Source organism: Camelus bactrianus, chromosome 2, assembly GCF_048773025.1.
Source record: "Camelus bactrianus isolate YW-2024 breed Bactrian camel chromosome 2, ASM4877302v1, whole genome shotgun sequence".
Lineage (NCBI taxonomy): Eukaryota > Metazoa > Chordata > Mammalia > Artiodactyla > Camelidae > Camelus > Camelus bactrianus.
The window spans coordinates 134,477,713-134,497,081 of NC_133540.1; the positions used below are offsets into that span (position 1 = coordinate 134,477,713).

Genomic DNA, 19,369 nt, shown 5'->3' on the forward strand with positions numbered 1-19,369 from the left:
GGGGGCTGGGAGCGCCGCCCAAACCTGCTGTCCGCTCGGCCCACAGCCGCAGCAGCTCAAAACACGAGTGGGTGCTCTGGTGCAGGGCCGCCCTGCACTTCACTTCATCTGGAATTGTTATCTCAGCACATGGCTTCTGGGCCCAAGAGGAGGGCAGTAAACAGGACAGCGGCCACAGCACCGCTATCTGCAGCTCATTTCCCATCTCCCACGAGTGCAAAGTGAGCCCACAGTCACTGCGTCCCTTGTCACCAAGTGTTCCCATTGCAATCCCAACATCACGACAACTCTGCTCCAGCAGGGCCCACCCGCCAGTCACGCTGCTGTGCAGGGGGCCTGGGGGCTACGCGGGGGGGCCTGATTAGACGGCAGCTCCCAGGTCCCACTGACCCTCCAAACTACCAGCCCATCTTTCAAAAGCAACAGATGGCCAGGCGACCAGGTCAGAACTCCTGGGGAGTGCCCTGGAGTCAGGATTTAAAGCCCTTTCCAGACAGTCTCTAAAGATCTGCTAGGTATGGGGACCCCAGCCTCCTGGGGCCCTGCTCAGGGGCACAGACATAAAGAGGCAGTTGCTCCCCTGTCTCCTGGTCCTCGGGGGGGTCCCTGGTCCCTATGCCCCGCTCCCGTCCCCCAGTCCTGCCTGCCTTCCCTGTGGAAGAACACCTGCACTGACAGCCCACAGCATGACCCCGGAGCGGGAGGGCACCAGCACCAAGCCCCCAGCCTTGAGCCGACTTCTGTAAGATGGGCACGAGCCCTACCGTGCAGTCTGCTCCCAGGGGGAGAGGAGGTATAAACTCTACAAACCGCCACCTCCCACCTCCTCCTCAGGCCTCCTGTCCGAGACCCTTCGATAAACCGCCCGGTTTAAACCTGGCGGCCCAGGCCTGGAGGCTGCAGGTTACTCCTTGGGAAATAATCACCCTCTTGAATCTCTAGGGAAGAAGCTCTTTCCAGCTGCTGCCCCCCATTTAGGCTTCCCGCGCCTGCAGTGAGTGCCGCCACCTCTCTCTGCCCACCCCTTCCCTGCGCCAGCCCAGCCAGCGTCTGCAACCAGCAAAGGGCCCCCGAGGCCCCTCCCCGGGCTGGGGCTGAGCCCACGCCTCGCACCGCCTTCTCGGCCACACACACGAAGGACACCAAGGGAGGAGACCTCCAGCACGGCCACCTCCAGGCTCGCAGGAAAGAGTGTGATTTGGGGACGCTCGACGCTCAAACTACCATATCACATTGTCTTTACAGACTTAAAAAGGCTCGTGCACCCCTGCACGCGGCAGAAAAACAAGAAAAAACCCCAAAGACTTCGGCAGGCAAGAAGCTGTCTGGGTGGACAGAGGGCAGGACTCCGCATTTTCTTCTTTTTACCTGGTTGTGTTTCCCAGATTTTCTGCCCAGAGCGCCTATTACTGCTGGAGCAGGAGTGGGGGAGAGCGGCCGCCACTGGGGGCCCCCGGGCGCCCAGGCCTAGGGCTGGGACGCACCACGCCCTGCTTCCCGGCCTTCCTGCCCCACAGGCCACCGAAGAGGCACGAGCCGCCCTGGGGGCGCGGCCCACACCCCCTCACTCGTCCCCGCGACAGCCTCACCCCGACCCCGCCTGCACACCACAAACCACCAACCGTTTGGACGGTCGCTGTGGTCCTTCTTCTTCTGGGAGCGCCCAGTGCTCCTGGTCCTGGACCAAGAGAAAAACGCGCCTTTCCGCTTCTTCTCACTGTCCTCGTCCCCCAGCTCCTCATTCAGGGAGCGTCCTGATTTTGATTTTCCACTCAGCTGCCATCAAACGGAAAACACGGTTAATTTACCACCACCCTGGATGAGAAAGGAGGCCGGAGGGGGCTGCCTAGGCCCGTTCTCCACGGGAGGGGTCAGGCCTTCGAGGCCAGAGATGCAGCCCCAACGGCCCCCCCAAGACAGCAGCTGCAGCCTCCCACCCAGACTGGAGCCTCAGACAAGATGCATCTGAAGATCCAAGCCCAAGAGGTCCGTCACTCCCCGTGAGTTAAGGGATAAACCAGCATGGCATCTGCTGTCCCTTTCCCAGAACAGCCCTCATCGGGTGAGACCAGCGCGACGGAGCGGGGCACCTTCTTTGGCGTGGACACGTTTGAATGGTCCGAGCTGACGCTGTGCTTGGAGGCAGGGCTGCTGGGGACCTGCTGTGCGTCGGGCAGCGAGCGGCCCTCCACCTCGGCCAGGATGCACTCTTGGTACAGCTGGGACTTCAGGAAGCGCGTGTAGCTGTCGAACTTCATCAGGTTGAAGATCTGCGGGAAAAACGCAGCTGCGGTCCAGGGTCCAGTCCCAGACGGGGCCAGACACCCAGCCCGTGGTGCAGAGTCGCACGGGGCCCGCACACGCCAGCCGGGCCCATTCTGAAAGCCCACTCTCTCCCCAGAGTTATTTTCCGGGGTCCTTTATGTCTGGTTTCTTTCCCATAATACACCAGCCCTGATTTATCACGCTTACAATCAGCCAATTCCAACAGCCTGTCAAAGCCAGCATCGCGGGTGGGCTCAGCACAACTAGTGGCCATACTGGGGCATCTTAACTTCCTTAAATCAAAATGAAACCAAAAGCAACTGGAAACCTAAAGGAAGTGAGAACTGCCCTGAAAATACTGTTTTGTTTTGTTTTGTTTTGTTTTGTTTTGTCTTAATTATTAACAGTACTCATATGACTCGGCAACAGAAGTAACCTCTGGTAAAAATCATTAGGGCCCATGCACGCTTTTTATCACAGAGATGTCCTAAAGCTGAAAAAAAAATCCAACCATCTGTCTTCCTCTACAGACGCCACTGCCCACAAACCTGCGGCCTCACACACAGGCACGTGGAGAAGTGTCACCAGACAGGGACCTCCTGCTTCACGGCCTGACTGAACCCTGGCTCTGGGACGGAAGCCCACTCTCCTGTCAGCCTGGCGCCCGCGGGGGGGCTTCTCTCTGGGACCCGAGTCCCCTCCCCGCCCCGGGAGTCACCTGAAGCTGCTGCTCCTTGAACATGTCGGGGTGGGGGGCACGGAGGATGTCGTCCGCCAGCTGGGCCTGGCTGTCGATGTTGACCGGAGTGGTCGCTTTGCTGCTCAGAAACTTACTGAAGATCTCACGGGCCCTGTAGGAGAGCTGCCGGGACACGTGTATGAGCGGACACACAGACCACAAACAGCACGTGTGTTCTGCCTGTTTCACGGCTGTACTCCAAATGCCCGGCACAGCTCCAGGCACTGGAGGTACATTCTCTTGGGGCCCAATAGATACTTCCTGCTGGAGTTACAGATAAAAGTTCCAGCCAGTATGAAACTCTTCAATAAATCAGCTCCCCTCCCAATTTTCTCAAAGGGCAATCTGAACGTCCCAAAGGCCCGGCCGTGCTGCAGCAGGGGGCAGCAGGGGTGGTGCGGTGGGGTGGGGTGGGGGGGCGAGGTCGGGGCGGCACTGAGTGTGGCGAGGAGACAAGACGCCTCCTCTGAGGGGACCACAGGCCGCACGGCCTCCAGCCAGGGCTCGCCGTCACCCGGGGCCGCGAGGGCAAGCGGGGCGGACGGGTATTCTCAGGGCGCTCTTCCACCCAGAATCTGCTCCTGCACCCCCTCAGCACGCTGAGCAGCAGCACGTCTGCTGATGAAGGCTCTACGGCCGAAGGCATTTCTGCAAGTTCTGTTCAGGCAAAATTAAATACCATATATATTAAGAAACTTAGTCTGAAAAAGAAACTTTTTCATGGTGTGAAGATACTTTTACGTGGACTTTTCAAAGTGCGCTGGGTGTGAAGCTGTGATGGAGTCACCCTGCCCTCGGCCACCCCCGCTCCCCGCCTGAAGAAACATACCTCTTTTCTGTCGTGGGCAGGAACATGACTAAAATACTCGCAGGCCTGCCAGAATAAAATGTTTTCTTCACTGAACTCTTTCCTTAGAAAATCCTAAGAAAAACACCGTCAATCAGCCTTCACACAGCCCTCAGAAAAGGGCGAACTGGTAATGGCTGAGGGCCCTCCCTCCTCTCGACCTCTGCCGATTCCTTCATTCCCACTTTTTTCTCATTACCGCCTTTCACCGAAACCAGAGGTCACAAGCGCGTCTCCAGAATTCCCCCGAAAGACGAATTGAAAAGCTGCCCACGCTGAGGACCACTTTGGCGTACACAGCCGCTTCCTCAGGAGCCGAGCACCCCTTCCTAACAGCTGCCCTTGCTGACAGGTAGCCCTTCCCAGCATTTACAAGAAGCCCCGCCCCCTTGGCCTCAAGTGCCTAGGGCAGGTGCAGGGCGGGAGGAGACACAGGCCCTGCCCCGACCCGGGGTCTGAACCAGAGCGGGCCCGGGTCCTGCCCGAGGAAGGGCCATCACCCATCATACTCACGGAGAAGTATCGCACGCCCAGTGGGTCCTGCAGAAGACGCTCGAAGGACACGGCCCAGCTGGCAACCCTCCGCTCGCGCAGGCGCCGGCAGCTCTGCACGCTGGGGAGGCTGGCATTGCTGCTCAGGCTGTGGTTGCTCACACAGTCCTTCAGGTCGGCGCCGCTCAGCTCTGCGGGGCCAGCACAGACCTCACTCACCTGCGGGTGTGTCCTCCACACCCGCCCGCGGGGCTGGCCGGGCCTCACCAAGCTGTCTTCTCTAGAACTTGCGATCGGCCCAAGAACAGTGCACGCCCACACCGTGGCCCCGTCGTCCCAGGTACAGGGCAGAGCATGGAACAAGACCAGACCCGGTCCTGCAGCCGCGCAGAGTCCAGCACGGATGCTGACAGCCCCCGACAAGGATGCTCGGCACAGATCGCGGCTGGCTGGGCCGCAGGCACAACCGGGAGCACCAGGTGAGCCCACCTGAGGTCAGGGGGCGCTGGGAGTCAGGGCCAGGTGACCCACAGGGCAAGCAGAGGGACAGGGGCACCGGTGGGGTTCCCAGGGCCTGGGGAAGCTGCCCCGTCAGGATGGGAATCTCGCACTCACATCCCTGTACTTCCCTGCACGCGGCCGGTCTCACGCCCGGGCCAGCGTGAGTGCAACCGCGAGCCAGCGTGACGACTAGAGGGCGGCCGCCCCTCGTGGAAAACGCACGCTCCCGGGGTGTGCTCCCGAGCCGGCCGCAAACAGCACTAAGGAGCCTTCGGTTCCGCTGTCTTGTAAACAAGCTCTGGAAAGATCCGTCTCCCTTCACACAGAGACGGGGGTACTTGGGACCCCTGTCGCCCTCCCATGAGCAGGCCCCCTCACAGCAGGGCGGGCAGGCCTGGCCATGGAAGCCTGGGGCCGGAACCAGGGGCCGCACATTCTGCCGAGGACAGGCCCCTTCTGTGAGAGCCCAGGGGACATGGGACAGGGACGGCCAAACCTGCGCTGGGGCGGGGCACGGGCTCTGCTTGCTGAGCGCGGCTGCCCGGTGGAATTACCAGACTCACAAGCCCCGTTCTGCTCTCTCACCCGGGCTCGAGGGGAAGAGTCGGGTGGACTAGTTAACCAGCTCCAGCTCTTGGCCAGCCGCTTACAATGCATCCTATTAGTGACAGGGGGCCGGGGTGGGGAGACCAGGACAGGTCAGTGACACAGCACAAAGCCCCGTGGGGATAGAGGCGACGCAAAGGTGGCGATCAAGCCTGTCTACAGTGCAGGATGGCGGGCAGAGGCTGGCCTGCAGCCACGGCCCCCAGGAAATGGGCCTTCAGGGGACCAGACAGCTCAACTGGGAACCCGAGCAAGTGTCTCAGCAGAAGCCACTGCTGCAGGAATCACTCAAAGCTCAGAAAGCGCGTGGATGAGAAGAGAAAAGAAAGAGAAGGTCAGAGAGTGACCACGTCACTCCAACTGCCGTGAAAAAAAGTTAGAACAAGATTAAGAAGAAGCTGCATAAGATCAGAGAAGGACAGTATGAATTTTGCTTTGAGGCTCACTAGACCCCACCCGCCGTATGTGATCTGTGAGAGAAACACTCGTGACAGAACCTGCCTCCGGGTCAGAAGGGAGGCACCAGCCCCGAGTCCACCGCGCGACACACACGCGGTCGCTAAGCCTGAACCACAGCCCCCGCTCAGTGAGTCGAGGACGAGGGTCCAGGTGAGGCTATGGGCCCAGCCACCCGGCCACCACGTACACAGAACCATCTGGAAACGCCTTGCTTAGACTCCACACAAAACTTCCCACGAGGAAAGCCCCCCCACACACACACTCTCCTTCCCTCTCCCCCTGGGGCTCTGGTCCGGGAAGGGGTCTCCCTCTCGTCTGGTTTGTGTCCGGCCCCTGAGGCACCAGGGGCTCCACACCACAGACATTCATCCTCCCTGAAGTCACACATGGTCCGATACACTTCCCAACAGACGCTTCACTCGAACTGGACAAGCTGAGTCTAAACTGAGCTCACGTGGAAAGCTACACATGAAACGCCGGGAAACTACACACAACAGAGCAACGAGGCCGGGCCAGCCCTGCCCAACGTCACAGCACGTCACCGACCCGAGTCCTGAACACGGTGGGGCAGCGGCGCCGGTGCAGAAACGGACACGCTACTGGGACAACTGGACGACCATCTGAAAAACAGCCAAGTCAGGTCCCTCCCAATACACACGGAATTAAATCCCACGTGGACCAAAGATATAAATGTGAAACATGAAATTAGCAAAACGCAACAGGAAAACACGGGCTCACTTTCTGCCGTGCCTGAGTGGGGCGAGCAGCAGGCACACCACGCCCGGAGCCGCGAGGCAGGACTGCGAGCGTGGGCGCAGCGGGCGGGTGGGAGTCCGGGGGCAGAGGGGCCGGTGTTCGGGCCTCCAGTTACGAGCGCAGTGAGTCCGGGGAAGTCCTCAGGTGGCACAGCACGGTGACCACGTTAATGACGCTGTGGTGCACGTCTGAAAGCTGCTGACAGAGTGGACTTTAAAAGTTCTCACCACAAGAAAAAAACTGACTGCAGTGAGGGATGTTAACTGGTCTTACTGTGGTGGCCATTTTGCAATATATACACGTTTTGAATCGTTATGTTGGCATGCCTCAAACTAATATAATGTATGTCAACTACACCTCAACAAACAAAATAAAATCTCTGTATGTCAAAAAACACTATAAGTTAAATCAAAAGACAAGAAACAGAAAATCCATGTAACGTCACACAGATGAAGGACTGACTTTCCTTCTAGTTAAGAGCAGCTCCAGAGCAGTAAGAAAAAGGCCATAAAACCAAAGACAGTGGAAGAAGAGTGTGGATAGTCGCCAAGTGGGGCTCAAGACGGCGCCGCCCTGGAGAGACCCACCCCAAGCTAAACTGAATGTACACTAAGCACCAGCGTCAGGAGCGGTGGGGTCTGAGCAGAGGTGTGAGCTCTCCTGCTCTACTTCATGCCGATAAACGGGGTGATCTTCACAAAATTGTCTATTTTAAAGACATCCTGTAAAGTGTAAGCACAGAACATTTTTCCTTCAGCTTTTTTCCCTTGAGGGAATGATGGTCTGAGAGCTGAGGGAAGAATAGAAGTTAACCGACCTCAGAAAGTGGGAAAAGTGTTCCAGGACAGGTTGAGTACGTGCAAAGGCCCTGTGGCAGAAGAAAGCCAGCTCACACCTGTGTGGCTGGGCTGTAGGGCCAGAGTGCTGAGGAGCAGGGCCACCAGGGCCAGGTGGTGGGTGCCAAGCAGTGGAGATTTTACCCTGGAGGACAGCGATTAACAAGGGAATGTCCAGAAGGCACCTTTGTCCTTCTCGGGCCCCTCTGGCTGCATGTGAAGGGAGGTCCTGAGCTCTGCCAGGCGGAGGTCCAGCTGCAGGTGCTGGTGGCCTGGACTGTGAGGGCTGCAGGGGCAGTGGGGAGGTGCAAAGAGGAAGACTGGCCCCAGCTGCATAAGACACATAAGTCTCCCCACCCCAGCCCCCTGTCACTAATAGGATGCATTGTAAGCGGCTGAACCCCATCAAGGATGCTGGAGCTTTGATTTCTCAAACAAAAGGTATCTGGACTCCAGTGTGCAGCAAGCACCATGATGCAGGCGGTCTGCCTCTCTTGCAGCTAGCGCAGGAAGGACGCGGGAGCGGCTGGGGGGCGGCTGGTGGAGGCGGCAGGCTTCCCACCCAGCCCACCGTGCCTGCCCGGAGCTCACAACCTCCTGGCACGGCCATCACGCCCCCAGCGCTGGGGGAGGATGGCTGTGCATTTGCGGAACGACCCGTGAACGGAAGAGTGAGCGCTGATTGACATTTTAAGGAAAGATAGCCTGTCTACTAACTCATGCTTGTAAGAGCTGACAAATGCAAATTAGTTTTTAAGACTCACAAATCAACAACTGACACTTTAAAAGTCTACTCGAGAAGGAAGCTATAAAATATATATATTAAAAAAAGGGGACCCCCCCCCACCCCCGGCCCCTGGGTGTGTGCTGTGCGGGTCAGGGGCCACAGCACATTCTGAGGTCTGCCATTACTGACGCTCTGGTGGGTGCAGGGCAGTTCCTGTCTTGGGGTCTTAGGGGCACCGAGGTCGCGCATAGGGGCCAGGCCACACTGTCTGAGTCCAAGGCCTCAGCCATCTCACTTCACGACAGCCAGACCTCTGGGAACCCGCACACTCTCCCCAGTGGGAAAGTCAGAGACAGTTTTACTGCTGCAAAAAGCAGGTCAGCACAGAGCTCTTGTCATCGGGAGACCTCCTGCGAATCGGAGGTGGCGGATTCTTGCAGACGACCGTGTGGAGCCATGTGGTGGGTGCAGAGCCCCTGGGAGAGCGACAAAATCCTAGCTCTTCCGCGTGTCCACGACGCGCACGGAAAGTCACCTGGGCCTTGCTATCCACTGTCAAATTCTTAATATCATAATTCACAGCACCTTTAAACTCACCCTGGAACTGCTCTCGACTCATGGAAAATAGTGCACATTTCTGGAAGGACTGACCTTGAACACTGAGATGAAACTTCTCCAAACGCAGAATTCCTACCCCAAGTCCAAGGCCAGAACAGGTGACGGGACGAGCCGCACTGCACGCAACTCACCGCCTGATCCTCTCCTGGGTGCCAGGAGTTTGGGTGGAACCGTGCGCTCCGCCTCCAGCCAAAGGAGAAGACACTCACAGGAGACGCCCTGCACCCCCCCCGCCACAGCTTCGCTCTAGGGGGCACCCCTGGCTTCTGTTGTCACTGTTGGGTTTGTTTGTTTTTCTTTTCTTTCAATTCACCAGTTTGAGTCAAAGGAATGCCTTCCTGGTGAGAAAGGTTTTGAAGTCTGGTTCAGATTTGCTGAAAACGAGAAAAGCCACCAGCTTTATACTGGCTGGACAAGCCTGTAGATTACATGTTGCAAATAAGATTAATAAGGCCTTGGTGTTGAAGTGTTACAGACAACTCTGCAACTCGAGGCTTCAGCCCATTAGCACCTCATCAGAACGTCTCATCCAAACCACGATCGCAAGCACTCTAAACACTGAAATCACAACTCAAGGTCGGGTTATACGAAGGGCCACAGCCTCCCACTGACGTGGCCCCCTCAGCACACGCACCTGAGGGCCGCATCGTCTGCCTGCCCCCGCCAACCGCGACAAGGCACAGACAGGAGGGACTTTACCTGGGTAGAGCCGATAAGAGCCACTGTGATGCCATTTAACCAAACACTTCCAACCATTCACCGCAAACCACCCCTCTGAATCCATACCAGGGTCAGCCAGCACAGCTCCCGGGGCTCCGGGCAAAGGCTCGGGCCACACACAGAGACATTGTTCCTTAGCTTATGCTCCCCAAGGAGGCAAGTTCGTACACCCTCTCCAGAGATCCCAGGCCACAGGCTGACAAAGGTGAGGCTCTCCCTTCAGGCGCACGGAGAGGGAAGCGCTCGTGTACTCGACACAAAGCACCGCAGAAGACGCATTCATAATTCACAGCAGACCTGCAGCTGCTGCTGGCGACCGTGAATTATTTAGCAGGTGGAGCGCAGCTCCAGAAATGGCACTCGGACGTACAGGTGCTGAAGATGAGACTGGGGGTCTCTGGGAATTTGCTTTCTGTGAAACTAGCAGCAGAAAAGGACAAAATAAATACTTTTAATAATAAAACCCTTATTCCCCTAGTAAAAGCTTTTTTAATCCCATACACCTAAAACTTGACTCTAAATGAGAAGGTGATCACCAAACCTGCGTGGTACCGGGAAGTATTCATCAGGTAATGAGCAACTACCCAAAGCTGAGCCACTTTGAAACCATAAGGGGCATTCCGAGGTGAAAGGAGAGCACGCCCGTGACTCTAGCACGGAAGCTGTATTTCCAAAAACTGGCGGGGGCTGATCTGGCTAGAGGCTGGCCCTGCTCCAGGCTCTCGCATGGACACTGCTGCAGAAACAGCTGTTACCTGGCGCCAGCTCTGTTAAAAAGATGTTTAACCGATCACAATGTTTTCCAAGAAAATAGTTCAAGAAAAGGGGTTAAAGACGCAGCTCAGTCCCAGTGGGTCCCACCTTCCTGTCAAGGGTCCTTCTGACCTCGGGTTTCAAGGCAGCAGTGCCAGGAGGCGGAGCAGCACGCCAGGCTGTGCCGCGGGGCAGGCCCCGCCCGGGGCCCCGGGGTCGTGGTGGAGCCCGCAGGGCGGGGCTGGCAGCGCAGCTGATACACGGGCGGTCAGGACGCCCACCAGGCGCTGTGGGAGAACGCCACCCGTGCTGTCCTTTGGGGGCAGCTTTTATTCTGATTTAATTTCAAACTTGTAGAAAGTGACATGGTAGTAAAAGGAGCCCCCATATGCCCTCCACCCGGATTCCCTGAGTGCCTCTCTCGCCCGATTCGCTGGCCTCTCCTCTCCTCTCCCCCTCCCCCATCTCCTTCTCTGAACACACACCCACTTGCTCTTCCCGACTGTTGCATTAAGTTGGAGAGAGCGCCCCTCTTTGTCCCTGAAGAGTCCAGTGTGTATTTCTTTGTAACCACAGCACAGCTACCAAAGCTGGGGGAAGTGACGAGTGAACTGGTCCCCAGGTGAACTGATCCACCCTTCAAACTGACCAGGCCTTGAGAACACCTGCCATGAGGTCACCACAGTGGCATAATTCAGTTCTAGGGGAAACCCAGGTGGAGACTCAGGCCCCATGATGTCATTCTGGCCCTGGGTGACATGACGTGATAGGCTGCACGGGCCTGAAAAGCCTCACGCCTTGGTTTTTCTCTTTTGGGGAGAAATTAACAATTGCAGGGTTGGGGCGAGAGTACAAGTGAAGACCTTTATATACCATGTATCTAAATATTGAAAAAACTTCAAAGAAGCTAACACACAGATAAATAAGGTATACTTTCTTCTCCCTTCAAACAAACTCGGAGGCCAGGTTTGAATTTAGAATTCTGGGACTTGCCCGAGTTCTGCCTTGGAAGCTGGTGGCACAGGGAGGGCTGCGTGGCCCACGGCCCGCCCCCACCCACCCCTCACCCCCACCCCCCGCTGCCGCCTTCTCTTCCCACCCCGGCTTCATCCTCATCCTGTGCGGCTCCCAGCCCGCTGATCACTGCCCCACCACACAGCAGCCGCCCTGAGAGCACTCACTTCATTCCCCAGCCGCAGGCCTGGCACGGTCTACAAATTCAAAGCAGCACGACCTTTTTCCTCAAAGAAATCGCATATGGAATCCCTGTGAGTGAGCCGGGCTGGCTGGGAAGAAGGAGGGCACAGACAAGACAGGTGGGGACAGACCTCGGGCCGCATTCTGCTTGACCTGGCAGAGCCTCGGGCAGGCTGGCCCAGCTCCTCCTTAAGGAAACATCTGCCACTAAACACAGAGACCTCTGATAATTAGAATGAACTGTTTTTGGAGCCAAACAGCACCTTCTCAGCACAGAGTCTGAGAAGCACGAACTATTGATCTACTTCCATCAGCCCATTTTACAAAGGAAGTTGCCAAAGTGTGAAGACCTTCAGTGACCCGCCCGGGCTTAGTCGGTGATGGTGCTGAGACTGCGTCCACATGCTCCGCGGGGTGAACCCATGTCACCGTACCTGCCCTGGGAGAGGCAAACTCCTCACACCCACGGAACAGCCCTCGGCGGCGGCAGCCCTCCGCACACGTCCCTGGGCCAGAAGAAATCTGAACGCTGAGAAAGGCCCGTTTATAACTGCTCTGGCAGAGCACAGCACAACAGACTGCTGTGTCTGAAATGACACAAGTCCTTCTGGAGACGGAAATGCCAAGCAGATGGGGGGGTGCTGGAAGAACCCACGGGGCCGCGTGAGCGGGCGGCACAGCAGCCGAAAAGGGCCGGTGTGGGAGGTGTGAGGCGACAAGCGGAGAGGGTGCTGTCACTCGTCACACGGAGTGTTCAGGACTTCAGCGCAGTGCTAGCAACTGACCACAAGTGGCTGGCCCGCTAACTGGCCACAGGGAGCCTCCAGGGCTCACCAAACAGGGACACAGGACACTTTTCAAAGACAGTCCTAATCAACTTCATTTATTATGCTGATTTGAATGAAAACATTTACATTATTCGCTCACCATCCCTTTGTGAAACTGGAGTATCTCACAGCAGTGACTAGAATGCACGCACTTTATGAAGACACTCTACTTCTGGTACCGAGGCCACACGTGAGGTGCGGCCCCTCCAGCGGTGGCCTGGCTAGCTGTGGCCCGTCCCTGTCAGGAGGTCACCGCTCAAGCAGGACCCGAGCACCACAAACGCGGCACTCCACAAGGAAGACTCGACACCGGTGCTATAACCACGCCCACGGCCCACGGCCCACGGCCCACGCAGGAAAGCTACAGCTCGGAGCCCCACGCCCATCCTGAGGCCGTGCGGTGGAGACCCCCCGCAGGACAGGCGCTGGCGGGCTGGCCAGCAGGGAAGGAAAGGATCAAGGGCACGAGGTCGTCAAGGACGCACGGGGCGGGCACCTCCTTCCTCAGGGATGGCCCTGAAAGGCCGCTCCTGTCAGTGAAAAAGAGGTGCCCCTGAGACAAAGGAAGACTTACTTTACATGTCAGGGGTCAACTGCAACTTTTTAGCTATGGCATTCACAAGGCTGGGATTCTGGGACAGTTACAACTTCGCGTAATTTTTTCCTTTTTTTTTTTTCTTTTTTCTTTTTAAAATTTATTTTTTATTAAAAATTTTCTTCTTCCTCTTAACAGAGGCACTGGGGATTGAACCCAGGATCTCACACACACCAAGCGCATGCTGTACCACTGAGCTATACCCCCTACCCTCCCCATCCCTGACTTTACATAATTTTAATATTGAAGATAGTTTGTTAGATGTAAAACTAAACAAACGTAATATTTGTGTCTTTCACATGAATTTCAAATAAAGCAATCAAATTTAAAAGGTCATTTGTCCCAGACTGGGCTCCAAAAAATCTAGTCCTCAGGCTGGTTCCTGTTCCGTGGAGGTCCTCAGCCCCAGCTCACCTGCTCCTCCTGCAGGAGGGGTGCTGATGGGGGAGGCTCCCAAAGCCCTTGCCATTGGTCTGCCTCCAGTGGGCGGGGCCTGCCACCACTGGTCTGTCTCCAGTGGATGGGGCTAAAGGCTGAGGTGACCCAAATTGAAGTACCATCTACGGATTAACTGGTCTGCAATCTTCAAAAGTGGCATAAATGTGAAAAGCAAGGGAAGAAGGAAGAGCTGTTCTATTGAAGGAGACCAAAGAACCATGACAAGTAAAAGCAAAATGTAACCCTGAGCTGGATCCATTTACTATGAAGACGAATAGAGTGTGGACAAGACGGTAATGCTGTGTGGGTGTTAATTCCCTCATTTTGCTGGCTGCATTGTGGCTGTTGGGAAACATATGCATTTGTAGGAAATACACTCTATAAAGTGTTCAGGGATGGTAAGGGTATCATATCAGCAACTCAATCTCAAATGGTATAGGAAAAGTTCTTTGTACTCCAGCTGCAATTTTTGAAAGGTTGATATAGTTTCAGACTGAAAAAAACTTTACATGGTGCAAAGATTAAAATTAAAATTAAAAAAGGCTGAGGTCCCCATTTGGCAGGACTGCCCTCTCCCCCTCAGCTTCCCCTGGGGATCTGTCAGGCCTGACTCTTCTGTGGAATAAGCAGATGATCAGGGCTCCACTGCACCAGCGAAGCCAACCATTCTCTGTCCTCTTCCTAAGACTGGATGGGGACGTTAAGATGAGGGAGAAGTAAGCAGGCTCACCCTCTCATTCTCATTTTTCAACAGATATCGGTTGAAGGTCTACTCCGGGGCAAGCTCTGTCCTAGGAGCCGGAGCCTCTAGCCCACCTCTCTCTGGCACAGGTGTGGCAGGTGTGGTGGTTCACGGTGCGGGTTCCAGAGTCACAACGCCTGGCTGAATCGGCCCCACTCGTCCTAGCTGGGCGAGGCCCTCACTCATCTGTAATGCTGCAGTGATAGCCGTGTACGAACGCCACAGGGATACTGCGAGAACGCCGCTCCTCGGCAAGTCACTGCGCCTTTCCATAGAGCTGTGGTAGCAACCATATACTGGCATCACAGGAACACTGTGATGAGCAGTACCAGGCGCATGGGACGCGTTCAATAATACTGGCTGCATAAATAAATCGTGCGTTCCAAATACAAGTTAATGAAATGGCACAGGCTGAAAAGGTGTATAACTTCAAATTATATATGTCTTGCAGCTTTAATGCACAATTCATGAAATATTGTCTCCTTTAAAAATTTAAACACAAATCTAAAATCCCTATAGATCATTACCTAAAATCCTGGTCCTATCTCCTCTCCCCAGAGAAAACCCATCTTATTAATGTGGTGTTGATCCTAATTTTTAATTCTTTTACCAGGATGTTCCCATCAAAACAATTGTTTAGGAATGCTACTACTTTTTATCTTCCTGAACTTCATTAGTTGTAAAAGCCAGGCTCAGCCGAGTGACTGGTATGCTGTGGGGTTTCTAGCTAGATGATTTAAAATTTATTTTCTTTTCTTGCCTTATAGTGTTGGCCAGAATCTCCAATATGATGTTAAACAGTTGCTAAGATACAGAACTTCTTTGTCTTGTTCCTCGCTCTAATGGGAACGTTTCTAATGCTTGACTATTAAGTATAACTTGAAAAAAAAGTGGAACGGGTAGAAGCAGACTCACAGATACAGAGAACAAACTAATAGTCTCTAGGGAGACGAGGGAATGGGGAGGGGCAAGACAGGGTTAGAGGATTAAGAGGTACAAACTATTATGTATAAAATACGCTACAAGGATATACTGTACAACACAGGGAATATAGCCAATATTTTATAATAACTATAAGTGGAGTATAGCCTTTAAATATTGTGTATCAGTATACTGTACACCTGTAACCTATAAATTACTACTACTGTACATAAACTATACTTCAACTAAAAAATGGAATAGGTACTTAATTTCATCAGAATCTCCTTTAGTCTCATTATGATAATCATATAGATGTACTCTTTTAATCTATTAATATACCCAACCTGCTTATGTACCTATGACATTCCTTTACTATAATGTAAGCCTCATGAAGGCAGGGACTTTGTTTTGTTCACCAATGTATCCCCATTGCACAGAACAGTTTTTAGAAGAAAGTAGAAGCTCAAAAAAATAATTGTTGAACAAATGAATGGTGACTTGAGGGGAAAATTCTCTAATGTTGAACTATCCTTGCATTCCTTGAATAAGTCTCACTTCATAAGGATGTGTTAAGAAAAAACAGTGCTGGATTCAATTTGCTAAAATTTTATTTTGGAAGTTTCCATATTTGTTCATAAGTTAAACTGACCAATAGTTTACTTTTGTGCTGTCCTTGTCCAGTTTGGGTGTCAAGGTTATGCTGATTCTGCAAAATGAGCTGTGTAGCTTCCCATCTTCTACGCCCATGTGACGGACCATGTTACGTTCAAAATACTTGTTGCCCCTCCCTGTGGGAGGGTTATCCACGCCCTCAACAGTGACATCAGGCTTGACCCTGTGAAGCGCTTCAGCCAGTGAATGTAAAAGCGCATAACGCGTCACTGCAGGGGGAGAACTGCCTGGGTCTGTCATGTCTTCCCTCCGCCGAAGACCCACAGCGTCCCACAGAGGAACTGTCTGGCTCTTGGGGTGAAAACACGCAGAACAAAACAAAGCCAAATTGTGATACGCGTGTAATGTAAATAAGAAAGAAATTCGGCTTTTTTAAAGCCATTAAGATTTTGGGATTATTTGTTATTGCAACATTATTTGTCTTAAGTTGACCGATATACTCACCTATACATTGGTTTGGGCATGTTGCCTTTTGAGGTGTAAATCTTTGACTTCCATATCATTTTTGCTTATGTTGATTTATCTAACCAAAGTTTCTTTTTCTTTTCAGGCCACCTGTATTTTCCTAATCATTGTCCAATTGATCTCGTAATCAGATGTATTAGTATAAAGCTATTCATAGAATTTACTTATAACTTTACTTCTCTGTCATCTTTGGTATCATCGCCTTCTTTCTTCTTCATTCTTGATGTTATCTTTATCTTTTCTCTCTTTTTCTTGATTATACTTGCTAAAGACTCATTTTTTGGTTTTATTAATCAACTATATATTTTTGGTTTTGTTTTCTATTTTGTTAATTTCTGCTTTATCCTTATTATTTAACATTAATTTGCATTTATTTTGTTGTTTTTCCCCACCTTCTTATGTTGAAAACTTATTTCCTATATTTTCCAACTTTTCTTTTTTATAATATATACATATAACACTACAAATTTTTTCCGCCTTGACTATATACCATATGTGTTAATGTGTATAACAGTATAACTGTTAAACAGTTCTAGGTTGTATTATAATTTCCATTTTCATCTTCTCTTTGGCCAATGGATTATTCAGAAATACAGTTTTAAATTTTCAAAAGTGTGAATTACTTCTTATTATCTTTTTGTGACTGACTTCTATTTAATTACACTGCTGTTAGTAGATGTGATCTGTATGCTATAAATGTATTTTTAATTTGTAGCAAATGCACTCCTGAAATTCAAATTCGGTAACTACTCCATGCAGCTTTGGGGGGAAACAGTGTATTCTCTGCCGATCGTAAAATTACATATATATGATAAGTACATCACATATATATATTAGATTTAAGTTGTCTGTTTTGTAATTCAAATACTCTATGATCCTATTCTTTTTTTTAATCAGCTTAATGTCTTAGTTTCTGAAAAAAGTATATTATACTTTTTCCCTTAGGGTATCTGTCCACTTTTATTGTAGTTCATCTAATTTTACTTTATAATTGGGAGGCTGTATTTTTGGTGCACACTGCCTTCTTTGTTCTTTTTTTTATTGTTTTTTTCACTTTGAATAATTTTATCTGATGTTAATATTGCCATATGAGTTTTCTTTTTCTTAGTATCTACCTCAGAAAATAATTTCACTTAATTTTTTTTCAATCTCCCTCTCAATTTAGTTTTAAAATTGAGTTTTAAACAACCTGAATGGAGAGTTTTTCTCCTCGGATGCTCCTTCTCGCCCGTTGATCCCATAGTCTTCTTCAGGACCTGTTCTGGGCTCTCTTCTCTACCTGCTCAGCCCTTCTAGGCAATCTGGTCCACCCCCGGTATTCAGCTATATTGGAAATGCAGTTAGAGCAGCAATAATAGCACTAACCATAACAGCGGTATCATTTGTGTGACTCTTTATCCTGTGCCAGGTTCTAGGTGCATCACACACGCTGGTTTAGCTAATTCTCACAGTAAGTCTTAAAGATGGGGCCTAGTGCCTGTTCACAGACAGAGAATACAGGCAGCCGGCTGGCAGCAGAGGCGGGACTCGCCTCCCGCCTCGCCTCCAGCTGCCTTCCAGTTCCCAGTCCTCTCGCAGGTCCCGGACGCACCCCTGCTGCACGGTCCCTGATGACAGGTGTCCCGAGGCATCAGGCTCACTGATGGACAGACGGCCCTCAAGCTCACACTCTGGCCCAGCTGCATCTCCGCATCCTCACTCACTCTCCCAGCTCCCCACACGACATCTCCAGGCCACAGGCCCCTTGTCACTGCCCTGTTTCTGCTTCTCCTCGCCCTGCTCCCTCCCATCCCTGCCAACGCTAAGGTCGCCGTCCCGATGAGGTGGGTCCGGGGTCCTCGCTGGCCTCACGGGCACGTGGCCTTTCCCTCCAGGTCCCCGCTACCGCGGCTGGTCCTCCTCAGCGTTCTCCTGGCCCCTCTCGCCCTCAAGAACACAGCAGGCTTAACCTCAGCTCACCTCCCGGGGCTCAGCTCCGTTCTGACGAGGGGCCTCTGGCCGGACCAGGCCCTGCGGCCCAGCTCCTGCCTCCACCATCACTCCCAGAAGCGCATCCTGCCATAACCCGCCAACACCCAGAGAAGGTGCGGCCTGGCCGATGTGACAGGTCACCTGACTGCAAGCCCTTGCAAAGTCTGGGACGTCACAAGCTTCCACCTCCACTTCTTTGGACAATGGAGTCCATGTGAAGGTGACACGTTAGCCTGAAATAGTCTCAATTAATGCTCATTTTAGACACTTACGAAGGTCAGTCAGCTAAAAGAAGTGGCTTTTTTTTAAAGGCAAACAAACCAAGCCAGATTTAGTGCTTATTCCTGGGGAAATGACCTCAAGATTTTCAGACAGCAGGACAGTAAGTGGCTACATAATGAAGACCACGAAGGCACAGTTACAAAACAAGTAAACCCCAACTGTCCTCACGTCAGCGGCCGTGTGGGCCTCGTGCTGCCATTTCCAGCGAAAGCACCACACGGGATTCCTGGAGTGCCGTCTCTCGACCAGCTCAGACAGAAGTGAAGACGACTCTGGAGCTGCCAGCGACCTACACACTGGCTGCCAAATGTATAAGAAAACACAAAAGGCCTGGAATAACCAAAGCAACCCTGAGCCCACAGTGCCGGATCTCTAAACGCACCACAAAGCAACAGTCATTGCGACACAAGGTGCTGATCCAATGACAGAGACCAGTGGAACGAAGACAGACCTGCAAATATATGATTACCTGATAAAGGTGCTGCTTCAGTTCAGTGAGGAAAGGATCATCTTTTCAACAAATGAAGCTGGGTCAACTGGGTCTCGGGGGGAAAATGAATCCTGTCCCCTAACTCACATCATATTAAAAAACATCAGTTCCAGATGGTCAGAGGTCTCAGTGCGAAAGATAAAACAATGACGGTTTTACCTGCATGATCCTGGGAAGGGCAACGCCTGCTCTAAGGGGACATAAAAAGCATCCCCAGAAAGAGCAAATGATACACTGGATGAGATTAAGATTAAAAACTTTTGGTCATCAAAATTCACTGCGAAGAGAATGACCAGGTAAGCTGCAGAGGCTCACCTGAACACACAAACCCAATGCAAGAATCATCTCCAGGATATATTTTGAAAATGTTCTACAAATCAATATGGAAAGTAGATGCTCTGATAGGAAAACAGGCAAGTCTCGTGAAGACACTTCTCAGAAGGGGACACT

At 52.5% G+C, this 19,369-nt stretch overlaps 1 protein-coding gene across 8 annotated transcripts in view; it reads right to left on the minus strand.

The window, feature by feature from the left end:
* Positions 1-19,369, minus strand: part of RGS12 (regulator of G protein signaling 12) — a 113,558-nt gene that overhangs the window by 17,925 nt on the left and 76,264 nt on the right. For 6 of the 8 annotated variants that reach the window (XM_074351425.1, XM_074351413.1, XM_074351420.1 and 3 more), the window contains 5 exons: positions 4,365-4,534; positions 3,834-3,926; positions 2,984-3,127; positions 2,091-2,270; positions 1,623-1,776 (listed from right to left, as the gene is read on the minus strand). In XM_074351425.1, the coding sequence (XP_074207526.1) occupies positions 1,623-1,776; positions 2,091-2,270; positions 2,984-3,127; positions 3,834-3,926; positions 4,365-4,534 (741 nt within the window). The remainder of the gene's footprint in view (positions 1-1,622; positions 1,777-2,090; positions 2,271-2,983; positions 3,128-3,833; positions 3,927-4,364; positions 4,535-19,369) is intronic. The other 2 variants (XM_074351423.1, XM_074351436.1) reach the window with 2 other exon arrangements.